The sequence below is a fragment of the Protopterus annectens genome, chromosome 1.part2, assembly GCF_019279795.1.
Source record: "Protopterus annectens isolate FY-2018-M chromosome 1.part2, PAN1.0, whole genome shotgun sequence".
NCBI lineage: Eukaryota > Metazoa > Chordata > Ceratodontiformes > Protopteridae > Protopterus > Protopterus annectens.
This window is the reverse complement of record NC_056727.1, coordinates 887,445,767-887,470,014: the sequence shown is the minus strand read 5'-3', so window position 1 is coordinate 887,470,014 and position 24,248 is coordinate 887,445,767. Positions and strand designations below refer to the sequence as shown.

The 24,248-nt window shown below is 41.2% G+C and overlaps 1 protein-coding gene across 2 annotated transcripts in view; it reads left to right on the top strand.

Annotated features, from left to right (window-relative positions):
- KIAA0319L (KIAA0319 like) overlaps nucleotides 1-24,248 on the top strand; it is a 1,767,873-nt gene that overhangs the window by 870,501 nt on the left and 873,124 nt on the right. For both annotated transcript variants that reach the window (XM_044059462.1, XM_044059468.1), the window contains exon 9: nucleotides 2,542-2,674. In XM_044059462.1, coding sequence (XP_043915397.1) covers nucleotides 2,542-2,674 — 133 coding nt within the window. The remainder of the gene's footprint in view (nucleotides 1-2,541; nucleotides 2,675-24,248) is intronic.

The window sequence follows — 24,248 nt, the reverse complement described above, 5'->3', positions numbered from 1 at the left end:
CTCAAGGTCTGCTTATTAATGTCTCCACTCAGAATGTGGATGTAAAGTTTGGTATTCTGCCATTTAATTTGCTTTTAAGACGAGGTATTCATATATTATAGCAAAGATGTGAGGTGGTAGATGACTGAAGTTCACAGACTTAGCAGTAACAACCACCCCTTCCCCCATTTTGGATATTCTTTGGTTTCTTTACAGGTCCATTTATTTCTCATGTTAGTCCCTGTGCTGTGTTGGAGTAAAACTTGATAGCCGGTGATACTGAACCTTCCTAAGCTGATAGTTCCACCATCAGGATTAGTGAATTAGGCTTTTACCAGGAAACCATACTGATTGATGGAACAAAGAAGTAAGATGTTGAGTTGCATGACTTAAGGCAGTTACTTTAAACGTTTGTGTTATCTGCTGTCCTGTACCAGCCTGTGTGGTTGGTGAGCAGTTTACCTGGAAAAGTTCCATGTGATAAATAGTGTGAACAGTGTGCTTTGGAACGACCTGTGTTGCCCTTGTCAGTGTTTAATGATGGTAGTTAGTTAATCCATTAGTCACTTGACTGTGTTCCTTTTTGTCATCAACCCTACTTTCTGTAGCGTGTTTACAGTTTTACTGTCTTAAGACACAATGTGTAGCACAATGATTGGCAATATTTTATTAACACTTAATATATTATGAGACGGTTTCAAGCATTTTCAGGAAATAAAGTAAATGAAGATGAAACAAAGACTAAAGTTGTACACTGTACCCATTGATCCCCATGGACTGTATATAAAACTAAAGGAACAAACATTTTCACTGCTTGTATCTGACTGTCCATATCCATAGTCAGTAATTTCCAGCTTCTCAATTTTTGTATTATTTTTGTTTACTCCCTTCCCACATATCCTTAACTGCCTTAGTAGAATCCTTTTTAATCAATACACCTAAATACTTTATCCTATCATGTCTCCATAAATCTCGTTTACTGGTTCAGCAATACTCAGAATTAGGAGGGCATGATAAGATGAAGTGTAAAAATTTAATAAAGGAGTTACAAAAACACTAAACGTATTGTAGTTTACATTGGCCTTTAATGCATCTCTTTTCGCAGATCTGCAATTCATTTAATTTCACTGCTTATTAGCTTAGATTTCTGAGGTATGATATATTGTTGCTTTTCTTACTATACAGAAGATGTTTATGCATTTTTCTGCTTACCTTGTAAATGTCTTCATACATTGTATGCATTAGTTAATCATGTTGTATATGTTATTTAGCCATAAGGACAGGAGGTGGCTGAAAAGGTCTTGTACCAGTTCATCAGCTCAGTAAACAGGCTTTAATCAAATTGGAAGTGGAATCTTATTACTCTGTGGAAAATGGTGTGGTTTGTTTTGCTCACCAACAGACGTCTTGCCAGAAAGAGGCACAATTCGTAGGTACTGCTAGCTGGGAACAAGTGTTCATCTGCTATACATTTTTTTTTTTTTTTTTTTATCCACAAATCATTTGGACTTTGAATCATGATATCTCAGTTTGCCTTCTTTTGTTAGCCCTGATAACCCCTGACTCCAGATTTGGTTTGATCATTGCCACTGGCCTGTTTTGCAGACATTATCTATACAGCCAGTCAGAGCTCAATGGCTGCCAGTCATTACTCATCCCTACTGCAGTCAGTGTTTTTGCCAATTGGATGCCTCAGGGATGGCTTTAATACCTCTCTAGTTGGTATGAAGACATCCAAACCAAAGGGTAAAAAAGGTCACCAGACAAACCACTCAGTAAAAACTGCAAGAAAATCCCAGCCAAGCTAGAGTTCTCACTGTGTAATACCTTAATCCTCATGTAATGAAGGCCCCTGGGATATATGCATGTGTACGGTTTGGCTTTATTGGCCTGAATGTACCATAAAGACTTAAAAAGAAAAAGTCATGGGGATTCATAAGCCATGTAGCTGAAACACTGCATGTCCTTTCCTTACAGGGTCATTTACATGTATCCCATGGGCCTCCATTACAGGAGGTTTGAGGTAAAATAGTGAAAACTCTAGCTTTGCTGTTTTTTTTTTCTTGCATTTCTTTTGCCATAAAGACATTTCAGCCATCTGCTGTCCTCATACATGCTTCAGACTATACTGCCTTGTGGGAAACGCACATTTAGTATGAAGCACATACCAATTGACAGACATATGAAGCAGGACCTACCTTTGCCCAGCAAAGCCTTTGCCAGCCTGATGAAACAGATGGAGTGATGACGGATATTACGGAGAAGTCAGAGTTGCAGCAAATGTCTTCCTCCGAGGCTTCTTTTATGGTAAGTACCTCATAGAAATAGCACTACAGAATGTATGGTCAGTGTCCCAAAGAAATACTTTTTACTTCAGTATTCTGCAACTTTAATCTGACAAAATGACTAAACTTTGCTTTTAACATAAATCTGAAGTAGCATATTTTCTTTTTCACAGCTCTTTTTCTATGATTTGTGTAAGCATAGAAAATTACTGAAAATATTTCAAATTTTCTGTTAAAATTGACATTTTGATGTAATAACTTCTGTTTCCTTAATTAGAAAGTAAAGATGATGATAAAATAGTCAGTTACCACTGGGAAGAAGTGAAAGGCCCTCTAAGAGATGAGAAGGTGTCTGTTGACACTGCCATACTGAAACTGACAAATCTGGTTCCTGGGAATTATACATTCAGGTAAGGAGTTTGTTTTGTGACCATAGCCACCATTTTTGTCTGTTGTATTTGTGTGAACAATTTGAGTAAGGGGTACAAATAGACTGGCAATTTTATTTGGTAACTTGTATTTTTTTCTAAATTCTGCTCATTGGGTTTCAAGAATGCATAAAAAGAAAACCACATACAACCGAAATACAACTAAAATCTGTGGCATGCAAGAAGAAAACGTGTTCCTTGTTCACATTAGTTATGATTCTTTACAATAGATTGTACCACTATACCATTAGATGAAATGGTTACCCTTAAGAAAATTAATTCAGGTTTTAGATCCCCTAGTGCCTGTAGAGTATTAGTTCTTACACTATTACTCATACACTGAACAATCACTGCACTTACTGCATAACACCCAAACTGTCTGTAACAAGTCTGCTCCCTCCTTTTTCCCCCATAGGATTTACCGTGTTTGACAACTCGCAGTCAACTTTTGTCTAAGTTCCCGCTTGTATTTCACTTTACCCAGGTGCTAACCTCTTCCTCGTTTACCTGTTTAATTCCCCTTTCCAACTCCTTATCAACTCTCTCTTTCTCCCTTAAGGCAGCCTACTGTAAGTAACAATTCTCTTTATTCTTCTTATTTTGACCATTCTTCACTCTCTTCCCCTACATCAGACAGCCATTACAGCCACATGACTTTTATATGTTTCATAAGTTTTATCCACAGTCCTGTATGCCGTTCCCAGCAGTACTGAGCCTCTTTGCACTCCTACCACATGTGCAGGTTATGTATTTTAACGTCTTCACATCACTAGTATTTACTTTCTGTCCAAAAATTTTCCTTTCAAAGTCTCTTAGGTGTCCTGCACCATCTGTGTAATAGTTTGAGATGCATATCATGCACAAGGCCTGTTTCCTTATCCTCTTTGCCATCTTACAATTTTCTTCTGACACTTAATCCCTCTGACAAAGAAATATTTCTTTCATCCATTGCTTTCTAACCATCTCCACATCTCCAAACCATTCCATCCTTCTCAGATCATTTTACACTATTATGATTTGACTTTTCTTTTTCATTGCACACTTTTTTCACCATATATATTTCTCATTTGTCTTTTATAATACCTCCTAAGCCCTCACATACTTTGCCATAGTATGTATTGCTCTCTACAGAAACCAGTCCCATTTCTCAATACAATATTGATCCCTCAAACTCTGAAAAGTAATTAACGATGTCCTTTTGTTCCTGTATTGCAGTATTCATTACACGAGGGATTCCCTGTCATAAACGATCCTGAACCCAACTTAACCCTTTCATTCCCAGTAATTTAATACACTCTTAAACGTTCTCCTTGATTTGTGTACAGAACTTCTTTAATTTTATACTTCACTTATCCCGATGATAACCTGGCCTCCCATCAATTTATCAAGTACTTTCATTGTTTCCTTTTAATTTCATGAATCAGCCCTTCCTGTGATTTCTCCATTTTCCATTTCTTCCATTTCAGTCCTACCACCTCCCTCCCACAATTTGTGATTAAATCAGAGATAAATTATTATTTTGAAAAAGATGGCTAGAGTTCCGAAAAGCGAAGTACAAAAGATTATTTTATCTGTTCAAACAATCACCTTTTATTTTTTGTTATGGTAGTTGTCCATTAACTAAAAATTGCATTAAAATTAAAGCAGCAGAGATATCAGAATAGAAGAGTGGTGATTCTGTTACTGAAAGACAGAAAAGAATTTACATTTTGGAACATTGTTAGTCTCTGGCAATAGTATAACACTCAATTTCTTCTTATCTGTGTCAGCCAGTTATTGGCTTGAGTAATATCTTTCTTGTGTCATTTCACCTTTTGCTTTAGTAGGCATGGGTCACTAAAGCTAGCCATATGTCTCTCCATTTTCATTTTGTCATCAGAACTATTAGTCACTTGACTGTATTCCTGTTTGCCATCAACTTTTTAGTTGCTTTGAGAAGACTTTCAGTACTTGAAAACATTATGTTTGTAGAATCTTACAGAAAAATGCATTGTGATAATGTTCTGTCTCAAGATAATTTTTAAAGTATACAGTGGCAGTATCATTTACAACATAGTTTTTAAATAAATTGCATCTGTGGTAGACAGATGACCCCAAAATATTTTAATTCAGATGGTCATTTTGTTTAGGTGCAGCTCATCTCACAGATGACCGAGTTTCATCCATTAAAAAATAAAATAAAATTGGGTACCTGAAAGCCTTTGAATCTTACCCTTTGAAGGAAAAAAACAAAAAAAAAATTGCAGAAGGTAGAGGTTGGAAATGGTGAAAACTGCGAAACAGACTGGCACTGGAAAATTCTTATAAGAAAGAAAGAAAAGAAGAAACATCAAATAAGTAATGAAGTATTGGGAAAAGAAAACTACTTCAATAAAGGATGAAGAGTAGAAAAAAATTTGCTCACAGTGATTAAAATGAATAAGAATTCTCTGCACTGATAGGGGTATTGGTAAAGGAAGATCTTGAAGACCAAGATGTAAATCCATCTAGTTATAGCAGACCATTCTACTAGAGATTACTTACTCTACTGGATAAAAAAAATTATGGCATACCAATAAATTACTTTCTCTTAGTAACTCCAGCGTCTCATTTATGTTTGCAAGTATGTCAGTCAGTTTCTGCAGACATGGTAACTCTGCAGCCTGTCTTGTTAGACAGTCGTACGCAGAGCACTTTGACCTGTACCTCTGTCCATTATCCAGGAGGGAGGAGAAGTACTGACATGGCTTTCCTTATTTAATGTCTAGATTGTACCACTTGTCTTTTCCATCTGAAAAAGTTTCCTGTGTTGCAGTGTTTTACATGGAACATATATTCTACCTTGGAGCCTTACATTCATGTGGATAACCATCAGTCTTTTTACTCTGTTTTTAATCTGGAAGATGCTAGAATTGGGGAGACTACTCAGTTGATGAGTGGGGTTTACAAGTGAAATACAGAAGATTTCTATCCCAAAAAATGTAATTTACATTTTTTGGGATAGAGGGCTCAAACAGATGCCATATGCTGCCCGGTTAAAGAAACTCCAGCTCTACTCAGTAGCATACCGCCTGTTCAGAGGCGATCTGTGCCTGACGTATAAAGCCATGTCCAACCCGGAATTAATGGACATGCTGCACCTTAGAAAATCCAAATCCCATCGAGCTACGTGCTCAAGAGACTTGAACCTCAGCACTGAAATAAATAGGACATGCTGGAGGGACAGATTCATAACCCAGAGGCTCCCTTCACTCTGGAATAAAATCCCAGTCCAGGTTAGACAGAGTCCCTCATTGACTCTTTTCAAGAGGAATCTTGATGAGTGGATGGGAGATCGTAGGTTTACCCCGGGTATCACTTCTGTGTCACTGTTAGACAAAGGCACAGTGTACTAACCTCGAAAAAAGGCATAGCAAAATAAATTTAAAATGGGTGGCGAAAGCCAAACACATTCTGGCTAGGCTTATAAATGCCCTAGGGCAGATAGCCTAGTATGAACCTATGAACACGTACCTAAAGGTTGAACGCTCTCAGCTTTGACTAGCGTGTCCCCTATTGAATTTTATACAGGACATTTCCTTGGCAGTATTTGCAGTATTTGACTCTAAGCTAGTGTTATACATCTGGGGTACTAGACTGGATAGAGCAAGGGTGTCCAACCTTTATAGCTTAAGGGCCACTTACCATACTTGGAAAGGTTTGGGGGGGGGGCACATTACCATGTCCAACATGTATCTGTCCATTCAAAACAATTTGTTATAGGATGTACTGAAGACCAGATAAAATGCCTTAATGGGCCTGATTGTGCCCCCCCCCCCCGGTAAAACACAATAACAGACATACTGGCTTTGTTACTGCTCAGTCAGCAGTAGGCAGCTCTTACTACCGAAGGAACAGGAAAAAAAATGCATTGCTTTACCATTTTGTCTGTCAAGGAATTAAAGATCCCAGGTAGGTTGTGTAAAAGTGTGTATGTCAAAGCAACTCTGGATGTAAGCTGTATTAATTGTCTTACACACATGACCCAATATAAAAGCAAAGTAAAACATCAACTTATTGATGCCTTGAGTATTTTTTCAGAGTCTGAAGGTTAGCGCAGACACTAAAATTAATTACTAATGCAGTCATGCCTAGCAGACGGATGGCATAATGTGTCTGTGTTGCAGCAGATGCTGCCATGAGGGCCTCTGCCATGTGCTTCATTAGTGTCAGCAGTGAGGCATTCCTGTATCAGTTCAAGTACTGACTTGATGATGTGAGAGCAGAATTAATGGATGTTTTTGTAAACCCACATACCCAAATTTGTAAGTCAACTCTAAATATTCTGGCTGTACTAGAATAGAAGACAAACATTGTATTTGTATCTCCTAGTACTCTATTAACCTTCCTTCCTTCTAAAAGCACTTTTAATGAGAGACAAAAATATAAACAAAAAATAATTGACTTCAGCAATTGGCTTAGCTTGTGGTGATAGTTTGGGGGGATCCAGCATCTCCTGGGAAGATATGATGTCCTTCAAGGATGCATCTGCAGTCCTAACAAATGGGTTGTCCTGCCTCAGGCAGCCCTTCGGTCGGCCGGATTCCAAAGTCTGGGTCTGGCCTCGGCTGATGTCGCACTTCACCCGACGTAACTGCGGCTGTCAATTGGGTATAAAGGTATCAGCCGACGCCATTTTCCTCAGTCTTTCTTGCCGCGCGGTGCCCGAAGCAGAAGCTGTTCGCAAGTGCTGGTCGGTCAGATCCAGAGTTTTCTACTACCGAAGACTTCTAAAAAGCTAAGTACCCCGTTGGGGACTCTTTCTTGCCTCAGCCGATGTCAGAAAAAGTAAATAATTGTTTAACTTGTGGGAAACAAATACCTCATAAGGATTTCCACTCTTACTGCCTTCCTTGCTTAGGCCCAGACCACGAAGTAGCAGCTTGTCTAGCCTGTGCTTCCTTCAACCGACAGACACTTAGACGTCGGTCGGAGTTTGCGGAGGAGTTTTTTGGTCCCGCTTTTGCTTACAAAATGCCGTCGGATACTCTGACTTCGCATTTAGCTAAAAAGCGTAAGGAAAAGGACCGACACTCGCGGTCCGCGGTTTCGGCCCAAACCACGGTTAAGCCTACCGCGAGTGTCTCGGTTTCGGCTGAAACCGAGTCCACGGTTCTTCCTTCGGCCGAAAACATTCCTTCTGCAACCGAGGCCTCACACAGCATGGCTGAATCTGCTACTGAAATTTCTCCTGCTGTAGCAGGCACCCAGGATTTATCAGATACTATTCCTTTGGACATATCTACTCCTGCACGTGGAGCTGCTAGGCCCCCTGCATCCATGTCTATCAAGGCTTTCTCTAGGGCTAAAGCAGCTAAATCTTCTAAGGCCTTGCCTTCTAAAACCCCCTCACACAGGCCTAGCTCTAGTTCCCAAATGCTTAGCCTGGCAGAGGATCTCATTTCTTTGATCAGGGGATCCCAACCTCACCCTGACAGGGCCTCTCATCCCCCTCCAGAGAAGAGGCCTAGAGCAGAGCCCCCTGAACCAGTTTCTACGGATTATTCTGATGATGATTCAGAAAACTCAAATCCTCCTGAAGGCCCTTATTCTCCATATGAGGATTCTGATGCAGAAGACCCCATTCCTTCTGCCTCTCCTCCTGAGGAATTTTCTTTTGGGGAAACCTTGCATGCTATGAGGGAACAATTTCAATGGCAGGGCCAGGATTTTTCAGATTCAAGGAAACGGCTCAGGACCTTTTTGCATTTGCCACAGCATAGGCCTTTAGCCATTCCTCCAGTACTAACAGTTGTGGATGATGCATTCAATGATGCTTGTACTGCCCCTGACTCTCTTCCTCCGGCCCCTGCTAAGCCCGACAGATTCTACAGGGTCCCGGACACACATTATCACCTGTATAAGGCCCCTATTGCAGATCCTGAAACTATTTCTCAAGGCCCCAAAGCTGTAGCAACTACCAAAAACCCTCTCCCCTCTGAAAGAGAATCTAGAGCTTTAGAGAGATGGGGTAAAAAAGTTTATACTTCTGCTACTCTTTCGGCTAGGGCTTTAAACTGTCAATTCCACATGATTCAGTATCAGGAATTTTTGTTAGATCAGTTAAATAAAAAACTATCTTCTCCTGAACCTATAGACTGTAAGTCCCTTCAGGATTTGGTACATAACACTCAGCAGGTCAGTAATCATTCCTTAAAATGCGGCTATGATGCACTGGAGGCTTCCTTTAGATCAGCTATGACTGGTACAGTGATCAGAAGGCATGCATGGTTAAAAGAGCAATCCTTACCAGACCATGTAAAGTCAAAGCTCCTAGATGCTCCCATGGAGAAACTCAGTTTGTTTGGCTCCCTGCACAGCAAGTGTTAAAGAAGGTGGAGGAAAAAGCAAAATCTGTCCAAACAGTCAAGGACTTCTTACAGGTCCAGCCTCCCAGGTTTAGTAGAAATTGGCCTTCGAAGAATTGGTCCTTTCCAGACACCAGAGCACAGAGAGGCAGAAATAGGCACTCAAGAGGCAGAGGTCAATCCAGAGGTGCCTACAGGGGACGTCAGTGGCAGCCTAACAACCAGAGAAGTACTGCCACAGATCCAGTTACTACTATTTCCACAGGACAGTCACAGTGACTTGGCTCTGATACCGCCTACCAGGGAACAACTGGAAGCACCCTTAGGCGGAAAGCTAGCCTTATTTACAGTAAACTGGCATTATATTACAGGAGACAAATGGATTTTACAGACAATAGACAAAGGATACAGGTTTCACTTCCATACTCTACCAAGGAAGAGAGGAATGCCAAACCTACCACCAAACCAAAAGACAAACACTCTAGAACAAATTAATCACTTACTAAGGATGAGAGCTATAGAAAAGGTACCGGCTATGGAACAAGGACAAGGATTTTATTCCAGACTTTTCCTGGTGCCAAGAAAAGAAAACCAATGGAGGCCTATTCTCGACCTGTCCGCTCTCAACACATATCTCATTGTTCCAAAATTCAAAATGCTGACCCTACAGCACCTTCTTCCCATGCTGGGCAAGGAGGCTTGGCTGGTGACTCTAGATCTCAAGGAGGCATACCTGCACGTCCCTATTCGACCAGATTGCAGAAGATACCTCAGATTTCTTGCAGGATCAGAGCATTATCAATTCTCAGCATTGCCCTTTGGCTTATCTACTGCGCCCAGAGTATTCACGAAATGCCTGGCATCAGTAATTGCTCATTGCAGGCTTCAGGGAATTCAAATTTATCCATACCTGGACGACTGCCTGCTACAAGCGGACAACAAGATCAAATTAACAAAATATTTGGAAAAGGTTATTCAACTACTGCAGGCCTTGGGATACACAGTCAACATAAAAAAGTCAAGGCTGGTACCATCCCAAAGGATTACATTCTTGGGTGCAGAACTGGACACATTAAATCAAGTGGCATTTCTCACAGCAGAAAAACAAAAAGAACTACCACTCTATTTCAAGGCATTAACAAAGCAGAACCAGCTTACAGCAAGGAAAATCCTGCAAGCCCTGGGTTACATGGCATCCTGCATAATATTGATCCCACATGCCAGACTGCATATGAGGAAGTTGCAATGGTACCTAAGGAATTTATGGTCTCAGCACAAGCACAGCCTAGAAACCCAAATTCCAATAATTCCATGCCTGAAGCAAGAATTCCTGTGGTGGGCTCAGGCCTGTCAGTTGAACAAAGGACTGCCTTTCCACAACCCTCACCCAAGCCAGACTATCACCACGGATGCCTCAGACCTCGGTTGGGGGGTGCACATGGCAGACAAGTGTATACAAGGCTTATGGACACAGGACCAGCTGAACCTACACATAAATCAAAAAGAGATGCTGGCAGTGAAACAGGCAATTCGGACATTGAGACCGTTTCTACAACAGGGTCATTTGCTGATAAGGACGGACAACACCACAGTTATGTGGTATATCAACAAGCAGGGAGGCACACATTCATACCCTCTATGCCGGATGGCAATGGACCTGTGGAATGTGGCCCTGGACCTCAACATTCAGCTCCAGGCCTTATTTGTGCCAGGAAAAGAAAATATATTAGCAGACACATTAAGCAGAACTACCACTGATGCCCACGAATGGATGCTGCATCCGGACATCTTCAAAACCATTACAGACAAATGGGGGCTACCAGAAATAGACCTGTTAGCATCCCCACACAACCACCAATTGAGAAAATTCTGCACAAGGACATACCACCCACTTGCTTGGAAGGTGGACTCCCTATCCTTCAGTTGGGAAAACCTAACAGCATATGCATTCCCACCTCTACCTTTGATGCACAAAGTGCTACTGAAGATCAAAGAAGAACACCCAAGGATCATACTGATAGCTCCAGACTGGCCGAGACAACATTGGTACCTGCTTCTGAGAAGTATGTCTCGGACACACGCATGGCCTCTACCTCTAGTTCCTCTGCTGCTAACACAGAACAACTTCAAGATCCTGCATCCAAACTTAAAAACACTCCAGCTAGCTGCCTGGAATCTTACATGAAACAAAATAACCCAGATTTATCTCAGAGGGTAAAAGACATTATCCTGGAGGCTCGCAGACCCTCCACAAGGAAGTCTTATTCAGCAAAATGGAAAAGATACCTCATTTGGAGTGCAGCAAAAGGAGAAAATGTATCATTGCCAAACATAGCTAACATCCTGGAATATTTAGCAGAACTTTTCCACAATGGCCTGTCTTACTCCTCCATCAAGATTCATGCATCAGCAATTTCAGCAGAATACAACATGGATCCTCCAATCTTCTCTCATCCTCTACTCAGGCAGTTTCTGAGAGGAATTAAAATGTAAAGCCTCCAAGGAAGCCACCCCTACCTACATGGGACCTGAACTTTGTGCTGGAAAAGTTAACACTTCCCCCTTTTGAACCGGCAGCAACAGCAGAATTACAGTTCTTATCTTGGAAAACTGCTTTCCTGCTTGCAATCACTTCAGTAAGAAGGGTTTCTGAATTACAGGCATTAATGGCAGTACAGCCCTTCCTTATCTTCCATCAGGATAGAGTGTCCTTGAGAACTAACCCTACCTTTATGCCAAAGGTGGTCTCCAGGGTATCATTGAACCAAGCAATCCACCTACCAACATTCTTCCCCAACCCACAGAACAGGGGGGGGAAACTACTGCACACCTTGGATGTACACAGGCAATTGCGCTACTACCTGGACAGAACCAAGACCAATAGAAAAACTGACCAGCTTCTGGTAGCATATGCAGCAGGAATGGAAGGAAAAGCAATTTCAAAACAGACAATCTCAAAATGGATAGGAAATTGCATTAGATTTTGTTACTCCTTTCATGGGAAGACAACTCCAGAAAACATCAGACCTCACTCCACAAGGGCTACAGCCACTACCACAGCTTTCTTACGAGGAGTGGCTACCAAAGACATCTTAGAGGCTGCTACTTGGAGCTCCGTGCATACATTTGCCAAGCATTATAATCTGCCTTTATACTCCAGATCCCGAGCAGGTTTTGCCACTGCTGTTTTGCAGGGGATATTAACTGCACCATAATCTTCCTAGTGCCTCCTCCCCCAGTTTGGCTATGGTATTCTACCCATTTGTTAGGACTGCAGATGCATCCTTGAAGGACATAGTACAGTTTTGTACCTACCATAAATGTAGATGTCCGAGAGGTATGCATCTGCAGTCAGGATTACCCACCCTTCTTCCCCTCTGTAGTACTCCTAGGGTATTTGCCCATCTTGTAGCTAGCTGGGGGAATCTATTATGGTGTATTTGTTTGTATATATGTACATACATGCTTATTTTTTGTTTGCTCTCTACTGTTTGGAACCATTTGCATTTATCCAAATTTAGCCTTCCTAGAGGGCACCTGGCATCTGGGGCAAGAAACACTGAGGAAAATGGTGTCAGCTGATGCCTTTATACCCAATTGACAGCCGCAGTGATGTCGGGTGAAGTGCGACATCAGCCGAGGCCAGACCCAGACTTTGGAATCCGGCCGACCGAAGGGCTGCCTGAGGCAGGACAACCCATTTGTTAGGACTGCAGATGCATACCTCTCGGACATCTACATTTATGGTAGGTACAAAACTGTACTTTCGACAGGCTACACTGCTTTGCCAGAGATGGTCTGCACCTGTCTCCTCTAGGCTTTCTACTGGCAAAGGAGCTTGCCTCCGCAAAAAAATCCCTTCTTTTGGCTATGTCAAAACAAAATTTCCGACATAACAAAATCCACTCAAGACAAACTCAAGATTCTGCTACTTAATGCTAGGAGTCTGAAGATGAAACTGCACTCCCTGGAAGCACTCCTCACCTTGGAAGGTGCTGACGTCTGTGTAGTCACTGAGACATGGTTCAAAGCCGCAGGGAGCACTCCCACCATGCAAGGCTACAATGCCTTCCACACATTCAGACCTCAAAATGAGTGTGAAAGAACCAAAGGTGGAGGCATATCCATCTTCATTAAAGCCAAGTACACCTTGAGACTGGTCAAACAGTACGACTTTGTCAAACTACTCCATGTCCAATTAACTGTAGGCAAAATACCCTGCCACATCATTGCTAGCTATAGGTCCCCTACCATGAACCAAGAAAAGCACACTGCCTACCTGGACTTACTGTAGTCACTTGCCATATAGCCCAACACCTTAATCATGGGAGATTTCAACTATCTTTCCATGGACTGGGTGACGTACATGAGTACAAATATGCTCTTCCAGAGGTTTCTGAACTTTGTTGATACAAATGCCTGAAACAGATGGTCTGCACCCCCCACAAGGGGTTCAAATGTCCTAGTTATAGTACTTACCAACATGGGAGGGTTGCTGCACTCTCCCGTATGTAATGTCCTCCCTGGTAAGGTCAGATCATAAATCAGTCTTGTTCGAAGTAACTATTGAACCTGTCACCACCACAGGAGCAAAAAAAAAAAAAAACTAAAAAACTTTTCCAAAGCAAATTACAGCTTACTTAGTGATGGTATAAAAAGTTTTATACCCCCTGCAATCACAGACAACAGTGACTGCTATGCAGAGGTGTACACAAATTCCTTGTATAAAAACTTAAGCAACTGTATAGATTTGGCTGTGCCTCACCAGATAAAAACAAGCCAACCTGGTGGACCTCAAGTATAAACAGATTATATAACAAAAGGAAGAAACTGGTGTCTATGAACAAGAGTGAACTGACTCGGCAGAGGAAGAATTCCCTCCACAGCATGAACAAGCAAATCAGAAATCTTGTAAAGTCCTCTAAAGATAATTACGAAGGTAAAATAGCACCCCTAACTAAAGATAATCATGAGGCATTCTTTAAGTCTGAAATCTAAAAGGCAGTACCCGGCTAAGTGCCGAATTGGTAGTGGCTGGTACCACTCATACTATACTGGAGGAATTGCCAACCTGCTATCTGACAGATTTGGTGCAAACTTCACCCCCTCTGCCCCCCTCCCAAACCCTAGCCATACCTCAAAGCATACCTGAGACCAGTACTCTGCCTAGTATCTCTAGAGATTAAAAAAAACACTTGTGTGTAGAGACCAAGTGCCAAAACAGTTACCAAAACTTAAAAGGATGAAATCACTTGTAAGGGCAACCTCCAAAGATAGAGCCACTGTCACATACCACACACACACACACACACACACACACACACACACACACACACACACACACACACACACACACACACACACGTGTGCACACACACACACACACACACCCCTACCTGCATGTCTTTAAAACTCACTTGACTTCAGGGAGGACAGGCAGACTCCGCACAGAAGTTGCTCCAGCTGAGAATTGAACCAGCAAAACTGTTCCTGTGAGGTGACAACTTTAACTGCTGCACTGCTGCGGCCGCACTCTTGTTTGCCTTTGGGAATGTCATTACAAAAACCTTTCAGGTAACAGCAGGGTATTCGTCTACAAATCAAGACTGGCATTCCATCTTCAGAGCTTCCAGTGCAGTACAATTTCACTCCAGCACAATAGCAGTAAGATATGTGTGTACAAAACACTCCTAAGATTGCTATTTGAAGGTCAAAGTTTCCAGTGAATCACATCACTGAATTTGACTCCACTGCTTTAGCTGCTTTAAAGCATAGTATTGTAGCCACCCACTATATATTGCAACTGAAAAAAAGAAAAAAAAAAATATATATATATATATATATATATATATATATATATATATATATATATAAAATATATATATATTTATATTATCTGGTGAAATGTAAAGGTTGTTTACTTTTGATATATTCATTACACATTTAAGTATTATTTTTAGCCACTGTTATGTGCAGCATGTTGTTGTGTCTTTCGGCTTTTCCCGGTTAGGGCTCGCCACAGCGGAACTCCGGTCCGCTAATGATTGGCAGTAGATTTTTATGTGCCGAGTTGCCGGCCCTGACGCACAACCTTCAACAAAGGTACACCCATTCACGCATGTCTCCAAACACAAGACGCTCTAGCTGAGAATCGAACAGGACAACGTCTTACTGTAAGGCGACAACGCTACCGCAGCACCACCACCGCAGTCAGCATACTGAGCAGAAAATCAACATAGCACTCAATATGAAGACCAGATATAATGGAAAATGCATGACTATGGTAGTAAGCAGACGTGAACTATACCCACTGAGGTCAGTGTACTGTATCCCTTTGGCATGTCCTTACAAACAAATTTTAAAGTAGCAACTAACAAGGTAGTCAGAAACCAAACAAACCAAAGTCTGTAACCATATCCTTAGAACTTCATATGCAGCATGCATCTGAATTTGACTCCACAGCTTTAGTCATTTTACAACACTGTGTTGTCTGACTATATGTTACAACAGAAAAGAAATACATTTTTTGGTGAAATGCAGGATTTTTATTTCTCGTGTTTTCACAACTCAAATAATTTTTTTCAGCTAGTGTTGCATACTTTTGAACTAAAGATAGTGGGATCACTGTTTGATAAGGCTATAGGTTTCTCTGTCTCTATAACCTTTTGGCATCTCCTTTCAAACATTTGGATAATAACAGGGCACTTTACTACAAAACAATCTGAAGACTGCAATTCTGTCCTGAAAGCTTCTGTTGCAGCACACCTCTGAGGTTTTGCTTTAAAGCATGTCATTTTAGCCAGAGCATGTTACTAATTAGAATGTTTTTTCTGGCAAACTATAAAGGTCTTTAGTTTTGATGTATTGACAACTCAATAACTGAATTATTTTCATCCAGTGTTGCATCCAACATACTGAGCAGAAAACTTCACCACAGTTCCCAGAATGATGACAGCTGTGATGCTAAATGTCAGACTGTGGTATTGAAGACACATAAACCAAGTACACTGGGGCCAGTCTTTAAAATGCTATCCCTGTCTGACTTTCACACTTCATTAAAAGTCTTTGACACAATAGCAACAAGATATTTGATTACAAAATATACCCAAGACTGCAATTCTAAGTTTAGACTTTCCAGTGCAGCACACCTGTGAATTTAACTCCATGGCTTCATCAGTTTGAAGTGTTGGCATTGTAGCCACATTTTATAGGTGAATATATATATATATATATATATATATATATATATATGTGTGTGTGTGTGTGTGTGTGTGTGTGTGTGTGTGTGTATATAGCTGCGGTTAGCATTGTCTACTCACAGCAAGAGGTTTTCTCCTGTTCAGTTCTCGGCTGGAGTGCCTTCTGTGTGGAGTCTGCATGTTATCCCCACGGTCGAGTGACATTTAAAGACATGCAGGTAGGTGCGTGCGTGAATGGGTGTCCCTTCCTTAAAGGTTGGGTGTCGGGCTGGCAACTCGGCACCATAAAAATCCACTGCCAGTCATTAGCAGACCGGTGTTCCACTGTGGCGATCCTTAACTGGGAAAAGCCGGAAGACATTAGTTTTATATATATATATATATATATATATATATATATTATAGAGAAATGTAGAGAATTTTTGTTTTAATATAATGAGAACTTGGTAGACATATTCTGGACATCACTTTTGCCACTCGTTTTGTGTAGAGATCAAGTAGCCCTTTAGGGAAAGCAGATGTTAAAAAGTGCTTCCTCATTAGTAAAGTAACAAAATACATAGTGGTTATGTAACTGCCCCGCACCAGCACACACACACACACACACACACACACACACACACACACACACACACACACACACACACACACAAGTTAGTACCATGCATTCAGCTTCCAAAGCAGCCATTTTTTTCTTCATAGGCTGGATTTGTGAGTAGCTTAAGCTTACAGTGGAGCTGTACAATGGTTTATGCTGCCCTAAGGCCCCCTCCTTCCCAGCATTATAAAACCTTTCCTGGTAAATACAAAAATAACATCAATCATAATGATTAGCTGAAATCATCAAGCAGCAGGATATGCACATAACACATATACATAAACACAAGCAAAAACACTTGTATATAATTTACTTATCTGTCTTAAACAACTTAATGTTTTTAAAAAGCAAACTGACCTGGATATATGTTGCCAGATTTTTCTGTTCCATAATACAGACCAAAATCACATCCCTTACATCACCTTAGTTCTGCCTCTGTCCAACCATTTCTTCACCTAAGCATCTATTTTGTCACATACATGAGCAAGTCAGTGGGAGGTGGAATGCCTTTTTTTGTCTTTTTTTTTTTTTTGCCTCAAAAGTGAATGCATCGCCATAGTGATGCTTTTCTTAAAAAAAAGTTAGCCTGAGGTGATATTTTCACAAACTCCAGAATTTTTTGTGCTGCTAAACATGATACTGGAATTTGTTAATCCTGATCTACTGAACAGTCATTTTGATTTTTGAATAGACTGGGAAATGAAGGTTACAACCCTAGTTGAGGTAAAACATGTAATGCTGGACTGGGCTTTGTTTGGTCCAAGTCATGTCTTTTGTAAGCTGTTGAGTACATCAGAAATAAATTATTGTTATAAACTTCACTCCTGATGACTCAAGTAGCTCCAGGCAGAGCAGCAAAAACAGGTGATTCTTGTACTTGTAGACTCTGTCTTGCAAAACCCTTTAGCAGACAAAGTCCAGAGCAATAAAAAGACAGACCACCTGATTTCCTATAAAGAACAGCAGTGTATTCATGATTGAGCCAGTCTGATAAGGCAGGTTTGAACTCAGCAATAGCAAAAGCCAAGAAGATAATATCCTAACATGGAAACAAAAGGACTGATGTACTGGCTGCAACTGGATTTAAGGGAATTAAGCAGCCTCCCAGTGTACATGCAGACAGTGACATTTGCCTAAAATTCCAATCGTACCCCACCCCCACACCCCGTGTACAGTCACTGTCCCTAGCCCCTTGTCAGTTGAAGTCCTCAGTATGCTTTATTGCTTGTTGTTACCCCACACAACCCCACCTTATACTCAAAAATTAGATCACAGTCATTCACAGGTAATAGCGGTGGAATAGCACATCTCTAGCAACTGACATATCTCCTTAGAGTCTTAAGGATTTTCTGAAAATTTGGGTTTAAAAATTAAAGCCAAGTAAAGATAAACAGCATGTGAGGAATGAATGCTATTAAAAAGGTACAAACAGCTTCATTGTGTAGTGTTAAGTCGTCTTTGCAATGGTAATAGTTCAGGCATTCCCATTCTTTACATCAGTACTGCAGTATGTTATAATGCAAAAATCACATTTTTCACAACATTTTCACAAGCAGCTTTTCATATCCTGCAAACAGTACAGCCTGAAATAAACTATCTGCAGCAGTTTTGTTTAGCCATACTTGAGCTTTCACATGATGGCAAGAAATTCTTTTCTGGCTGATTGTTTATTGAGACATTTACAAAAGTATGGAAAACATGCCTATTTGCAAAATTAGTAATATAAAACTCACTATCTGTCAGACTGTAAAACTTACAGTGGAAAGCATCAGTGACTGTTTTACTGAGCATCATCTAACGTTTTACCTGCTACCATGCAAGAGTTGGTAAGTCATATCGTTGGAGAAATTTTAACATACATGGAGAAGTGATGCTTGTCTTATTTACCGACAAACCGCTAGCATTATTTCCAGTGCATTAAACATGGTGCAGTGCCAGTGCGTTTTTGTGTTTCCCACAGCGGTTTTCAAACTATGCCCTTTAATAACATGTAGCTTAGTCAGTTATAAAAATGTAAAGGTAAATACAAGTAACTTGTGACAGGCAGCAGTTACTATCTACTGCAGTACATGGTAGAATAACAATCTTGTGTAACTTTTGTTTCTTATAACTTGCTCTTTATATACTGCGTGTAATTAATTGATGTCATTTGGTTAAGGAAGCCAACCTTAAAAAAATGTTCTGACACTATAAGACTATGGATGTCAAATGAGTTAGTCATTATGACAGATGCTTCAGACTGTGCGTGGACATTTCATGTGCAGAGAGCTCCTGGATACAGGTTAGCTGGACTCCAGCACTGTAAAAGCTCCACATATACTTGAAGTTAGATTAATCTGTAAAGCGTGACTAATAACCTTTATCTAGTCATTCTGTAAGTTAACATGGAAAATACACAAATCCTGAGGTACATCTGCAAGGCAAAGGCAGATCTGCTTGACCCTTATGCAGAGAAACCGTATTGTTTGTTTTGAGTGATCTTTCACTTCAGGCATCATCTTGTCAGGATAGCAAAACAGCCTGGAAGATACTCTGCTTCAAGTCACTGTCATTTCTGAATAATTTTGGCGTTTTGTTTTTGTCAGTCTGGTTTTCCCGTCGTCGTCGTCCCTTGGTGCTGTAAGGTGACCAATACATCAAAGCTGTACTTAAAGTCAGTATTTCCTGTGTCATGCTCGTACAGGTAGAGTACTTTGGTCTATGTTTTTCTGAGAAAGTTTGGAAAATAGGATTAAAGAAGATAGAAGCCAATAAACTTTTCATTTTTAATACAACCTGCTGTTGAAATTCACTCCAGAGGGTACTGTAGTAAACCATGTGCAATGTAAAAGTATTCCAGCTTGCATCCAAAAAGGAAAGGCTTATGAAAGTATTGTAATAAAATATCATTCTTAATCAGCAGTAAATAGCAATGCAAGAATAAGCACGGGACTTTTTTGTTGATTATTTTTTAAGGAAAGTATGTTGCAGAGAAGAACAGGGTTTTCACATCATTGGGGTTTCAGACAGTATAGTTGCTGCTTGCAGAGTACCTTCTGGTGCTTTTCTGATCAACATTTTTGTCTTGGGACTTCGTCTTTAACTGCAGCAGGTTATTTGTCCACATGGTGAGTCAGTGATCTAACTGATGAACATCAAGTAAGGGCTTCATAGTTCTTGTTCAAGAAAAAGCAGGGGTCCGACACGGAAATCGACAGTGACCTAAAAAGAAACTGCCCTACAAATTCATAAGCTGGTTTTATAGTACTGCCTGCAATCTGCTTGATATTGACAGATGATTGCAAACAACTGGAATGTCCGAGAAAACAGACTGCAGTACTTAAAAACTGTAGTGTTTAAAATGCAAAGCCCTTAGGCAGTCCCCTTCCTCTAGTGATGTCTGACATATACATAGCAGTGGGTTGTAATGCTTTTGCACTTTTACTTACCCAGGTGGTGTGTTGAAGATACATAACTGTACATCTGAAAGCAAAACAACACAGTGAGGCAAGCAGTTCAACCTGAACTATTCCCTCGTGGTTTTCAGTACCATAATAACATGCTTTCAGTTATACAATGAATGTTGGATAACAAAATCGTTTTTTAAAGGATACCATTGAATAATTTAGGATACCACTGATTAATTTGCTTGACAAGCTCCCCAAAACAGTGAGGTACTAATGTGATTATGTATACAAACCTTCCAAGAAGCAAAACAAATAAGGATGAGACACCTTTGTAATGTTAATGATATGAAATTTCTTACCAAGAAGCTACACAGCTGTTCATCTGGCAGCAGAACAAAGCTGAAGTGAGCAGCTGAGCTGTTGCACCTGATGCAAATACATTCTCTCTTATTTTTTAATACCACAGTAACAGACTTTCAGCTGCACTGCAAGATAACAGAATAATTTTTAAAGGGTGTTATCAAATGACTTATTCTGACAAGCACCCCAATACAATGTGATACAAATACGCATAAGTGCACAAAGCTTGCAAGAAGCAGCAGTTAAAAACATGTGAAACCTTCTTGTTATGAATGGTATGAACCCTTCTTACTGGGAAGTTATATAACTGTTCAACTAGCAGCTGTACAACACTGTGAGGTGAGTAGTCACACAAATACTTTCTATTGTGGTTGTCAGTACCAAAATAACAGATCTGAGTTGTACAGTGAATGTAGGACAGCAAATTCATTATTTAAGGATTTTGGTGATTTGTTCTAACAAACACCTGATACAGTGAGTCATTCTATAAATATATATGTACCCAAGTCTTGCAAGAGACAAAGAAACAACAGATGTTCATTGTGTTACCCTGCTGCAGTCATCACACTTGGGTTATCCTGTCATCAGGCGGTCCCGCAGTCGGCCTGAATTCCAAAGTCTTGGTCCAGCGTCGGTTGCTGTCGCTTCTTCCCTGACATCAGTGCCCCAGGGGTATGTAAGCGGCATCCGACGCCAATTTCTTCAGTCTTTCTTGCCGTGCGGTGCCCGAAGCAGAAGCAGTTTGCAAATGCCGGTCGGCCGACAGCTGAGATTTTCGAATAGAATTTCAGTCCGAAGTCTTCAAAGCTAAGTACCCCGTTGGGGAACCTTTTCTTGCCTCAGTCTGATGTCAGAAAAAGTTAACAATTGCTTTTCTTGTGGGAAGCAAATACCTCATAAGGACTTTCATTCTTATTGTATACCTTGCCTAGGCCCAGACCACTACGTCACTGGTTGTCGGTTTTGTGCTAGGTTCAATAAGCGAACTATAAAGCGACGCTTTGATTTCGCACGACACTACTTTGGTGGGAAATTTAATTACACTATGCCGTCGGAGCAACCGACTACTGGCGTGCGTAAAAAACGCAAAGATAAAGACAGGCAGCCTAGATCCAAGCCAGACTCTGAGGCCTCGGCTGGGATGGTCGCCGGTTCTCCGGTTTTCAGTGAGGTGCCTACGCAGGCCCTGGCTACCGCAGAATTGGAACCCCAGACCGCTTCGGAATCTCTAGCAGAGAGAGTTCTAGGCCGACGCAGCCATTTTCTTTAGGCCCTACCGACAACATTGAAGAAGGAGATGCTGGTGCTGTAGAAACACCTTCGGTTTCAGAAGGTGTCTTCAGACCGACTACTCTCAGCATAAAATCTTATGCTAAGCTTAAGACTCCTCTAAAACCAAAAAAGACTGCACTTCAGTCTCCAGTTCAAGGCCCCATGCCTAAGAAACAGATGCTTAAAATGGCTGAAGATTTGATTTCTTTAATCAGGGGTTCCCAACCCCCCCCCCCCGACAAAAGACCTGGACAAGAGGAGGATTATGCCTCCTCTGATCAAGTGTCTATTTCCTCAGGCTCCTCTGAGGAACAGGATTACTCCTTTCCCCCTTAAGAAGATTCTGATGCTGAAGATTCCATTCCCTCAGCTTCTTCCCCTGAAGACTATTCCTTTGGGGAAACCTTACATACCATGAGGGAACATTTCCACTGGGAAGGTCAGGACTACTCAGACTCAAAGAAAAGGCTCCGAGAGTTTATTTTGCTCCCCCAGCACAGACCACTTGCTATCCCCCCAGTTTTAGACATTGTGGATGATGTTTACTTAGAGTCTAGTCTAAATCCAGATTCTCTGCCTCCTGCTCCAGCCAAACCAGATAGCCTGACTCACACAAATTCCTTTACAAAAGCCCTGTTGCTGATCCAGAGACAATCTCCCAGGGTCCCAAAGGGGCTAAGGCTCCTATGGCTAAAAATCCTGTTCCCTCTGAAAGGGACTCCAGAGCACTAGATAGGTGGGGGAAGAAGGTTTACACCTCAGCTACTCTAGCTATGAGAGCACTAAATTGTCAATTTCACATGCTTAAATACCAGCAATTCCTAATGTCTCAAATGAAACAAAAGATGAGCACGCACCCTCAACAGTCTGAATTCAAGGAAATGCAGGATCTATTGCATGCAGCTGAACAGGTGGGCAAACATACTTTACAATGTGGATTTGATTCATTGGAAGCTTCCTGTAGAGCAGCTGTTACTGGGTCTGTTATACGTAGGCATGCTTGGTTAAAGGAACAAACTCTGCCTGATCATGTTAAAGCAAAGTTACTAATGCACCCGTACAGCAGGATGTCTTATTTGGGGTTAAAGCAGAAGAGGTTTTAAAGAAAATGGAGGATAAGGCAAAATCTATGCAGATGGTAAAAGATTTCTTAAAGGTACAGCCCCCACGCTTCAGCAGAAATTGGCCAACAAAAAATTGGTCCTTTCCAGCTTCTGACAGACCACAGAGGGGTAAATACAGGCGCCCAAGGGGCAGAGGACAAGCACAAATCCCTTACAAACCTTGCCAATGGGGCACTGCAACACAGAAGGGAGGAGAAGACAGGTCCCAAACTACTAGAAGGCAAACACAATGACTTGCACCTCAAACTGCCAAGCAAAACTCTCTTGGCAGCTCCCTTGGGAGGAAAATTAGCACTTTTTGCAGACAACTGGTGCATCGTCACAAAGGACAAATGGGTCCTAGACATTATCTCACAAGGATACAGAATCCATTTCCACACCTTGCCAAGGATAAAAGGAATGCCAAACCTGCCACAAAATCAATGGGCAGGGGCACAAAAACAAATTACAGCTCTCATGGACATGAGAGCCATTCAACTGGTACCTACACAGGAACAAGGCCAAGGATTTTACTCCAGGCTCTTTCTAGTCCCCAGAAAGGACAATGCTTGGAGACCCATTCTGGACCTTTCAATTCTAAACACCTTCTTGCAAGTACCCAAATTCAAGATGCTAACACTACAGCATCTTCTTCCCATGTTGGGCAAGAAAGCTTGGCTAGTAATGTTGGACCTCAAGGAGGCATACCTGCATGTCCCTATCAGACAAAATTGCAGAAGATACCTCTGTTTCATTGCAGGTTCAACCCATTACCAATTCTCTGCACTGCCCTTTGGCTTATCTACTGTGCCCAGGGTCTTCACAAAATGCCTGGCACCAGTAATTGCATACGGCAGACAAAGAGGAATTCAAATATATCCATACCTGGACTGCCTCATCCAAGCAGAAAGCAAGGACATTCTCTTACAACATCTGGCTTTTGTAAAACACTTTCTAAGTTGCCTGGGGTACACAGTAAACGAAAAGAAATCAAAACTAGTACCCTCACAAAATATGACATTCCTGGGTGCCAGCTTGAATACAACGGCCCAGAAGGCTTATCTGACGCCAGACAAACAACTACAACTAACTCAATACTTCAAAACAGTGGCAACAAAGACCCAACTCCCTGCAAGAAAAATTCTGCAGGCCCTGGGCTTCATGCCATCTTGCATACTACTACTAATACCATTTGCAAAACTGCATATGAGGAAATTACAATGGTACCTAAAAAGCGTATGGACTCAACACAGCCACAGCTTGGAAACAATGATACCTCTCATTCCCTGCCTTCAACAGGAGTTTCTATGGT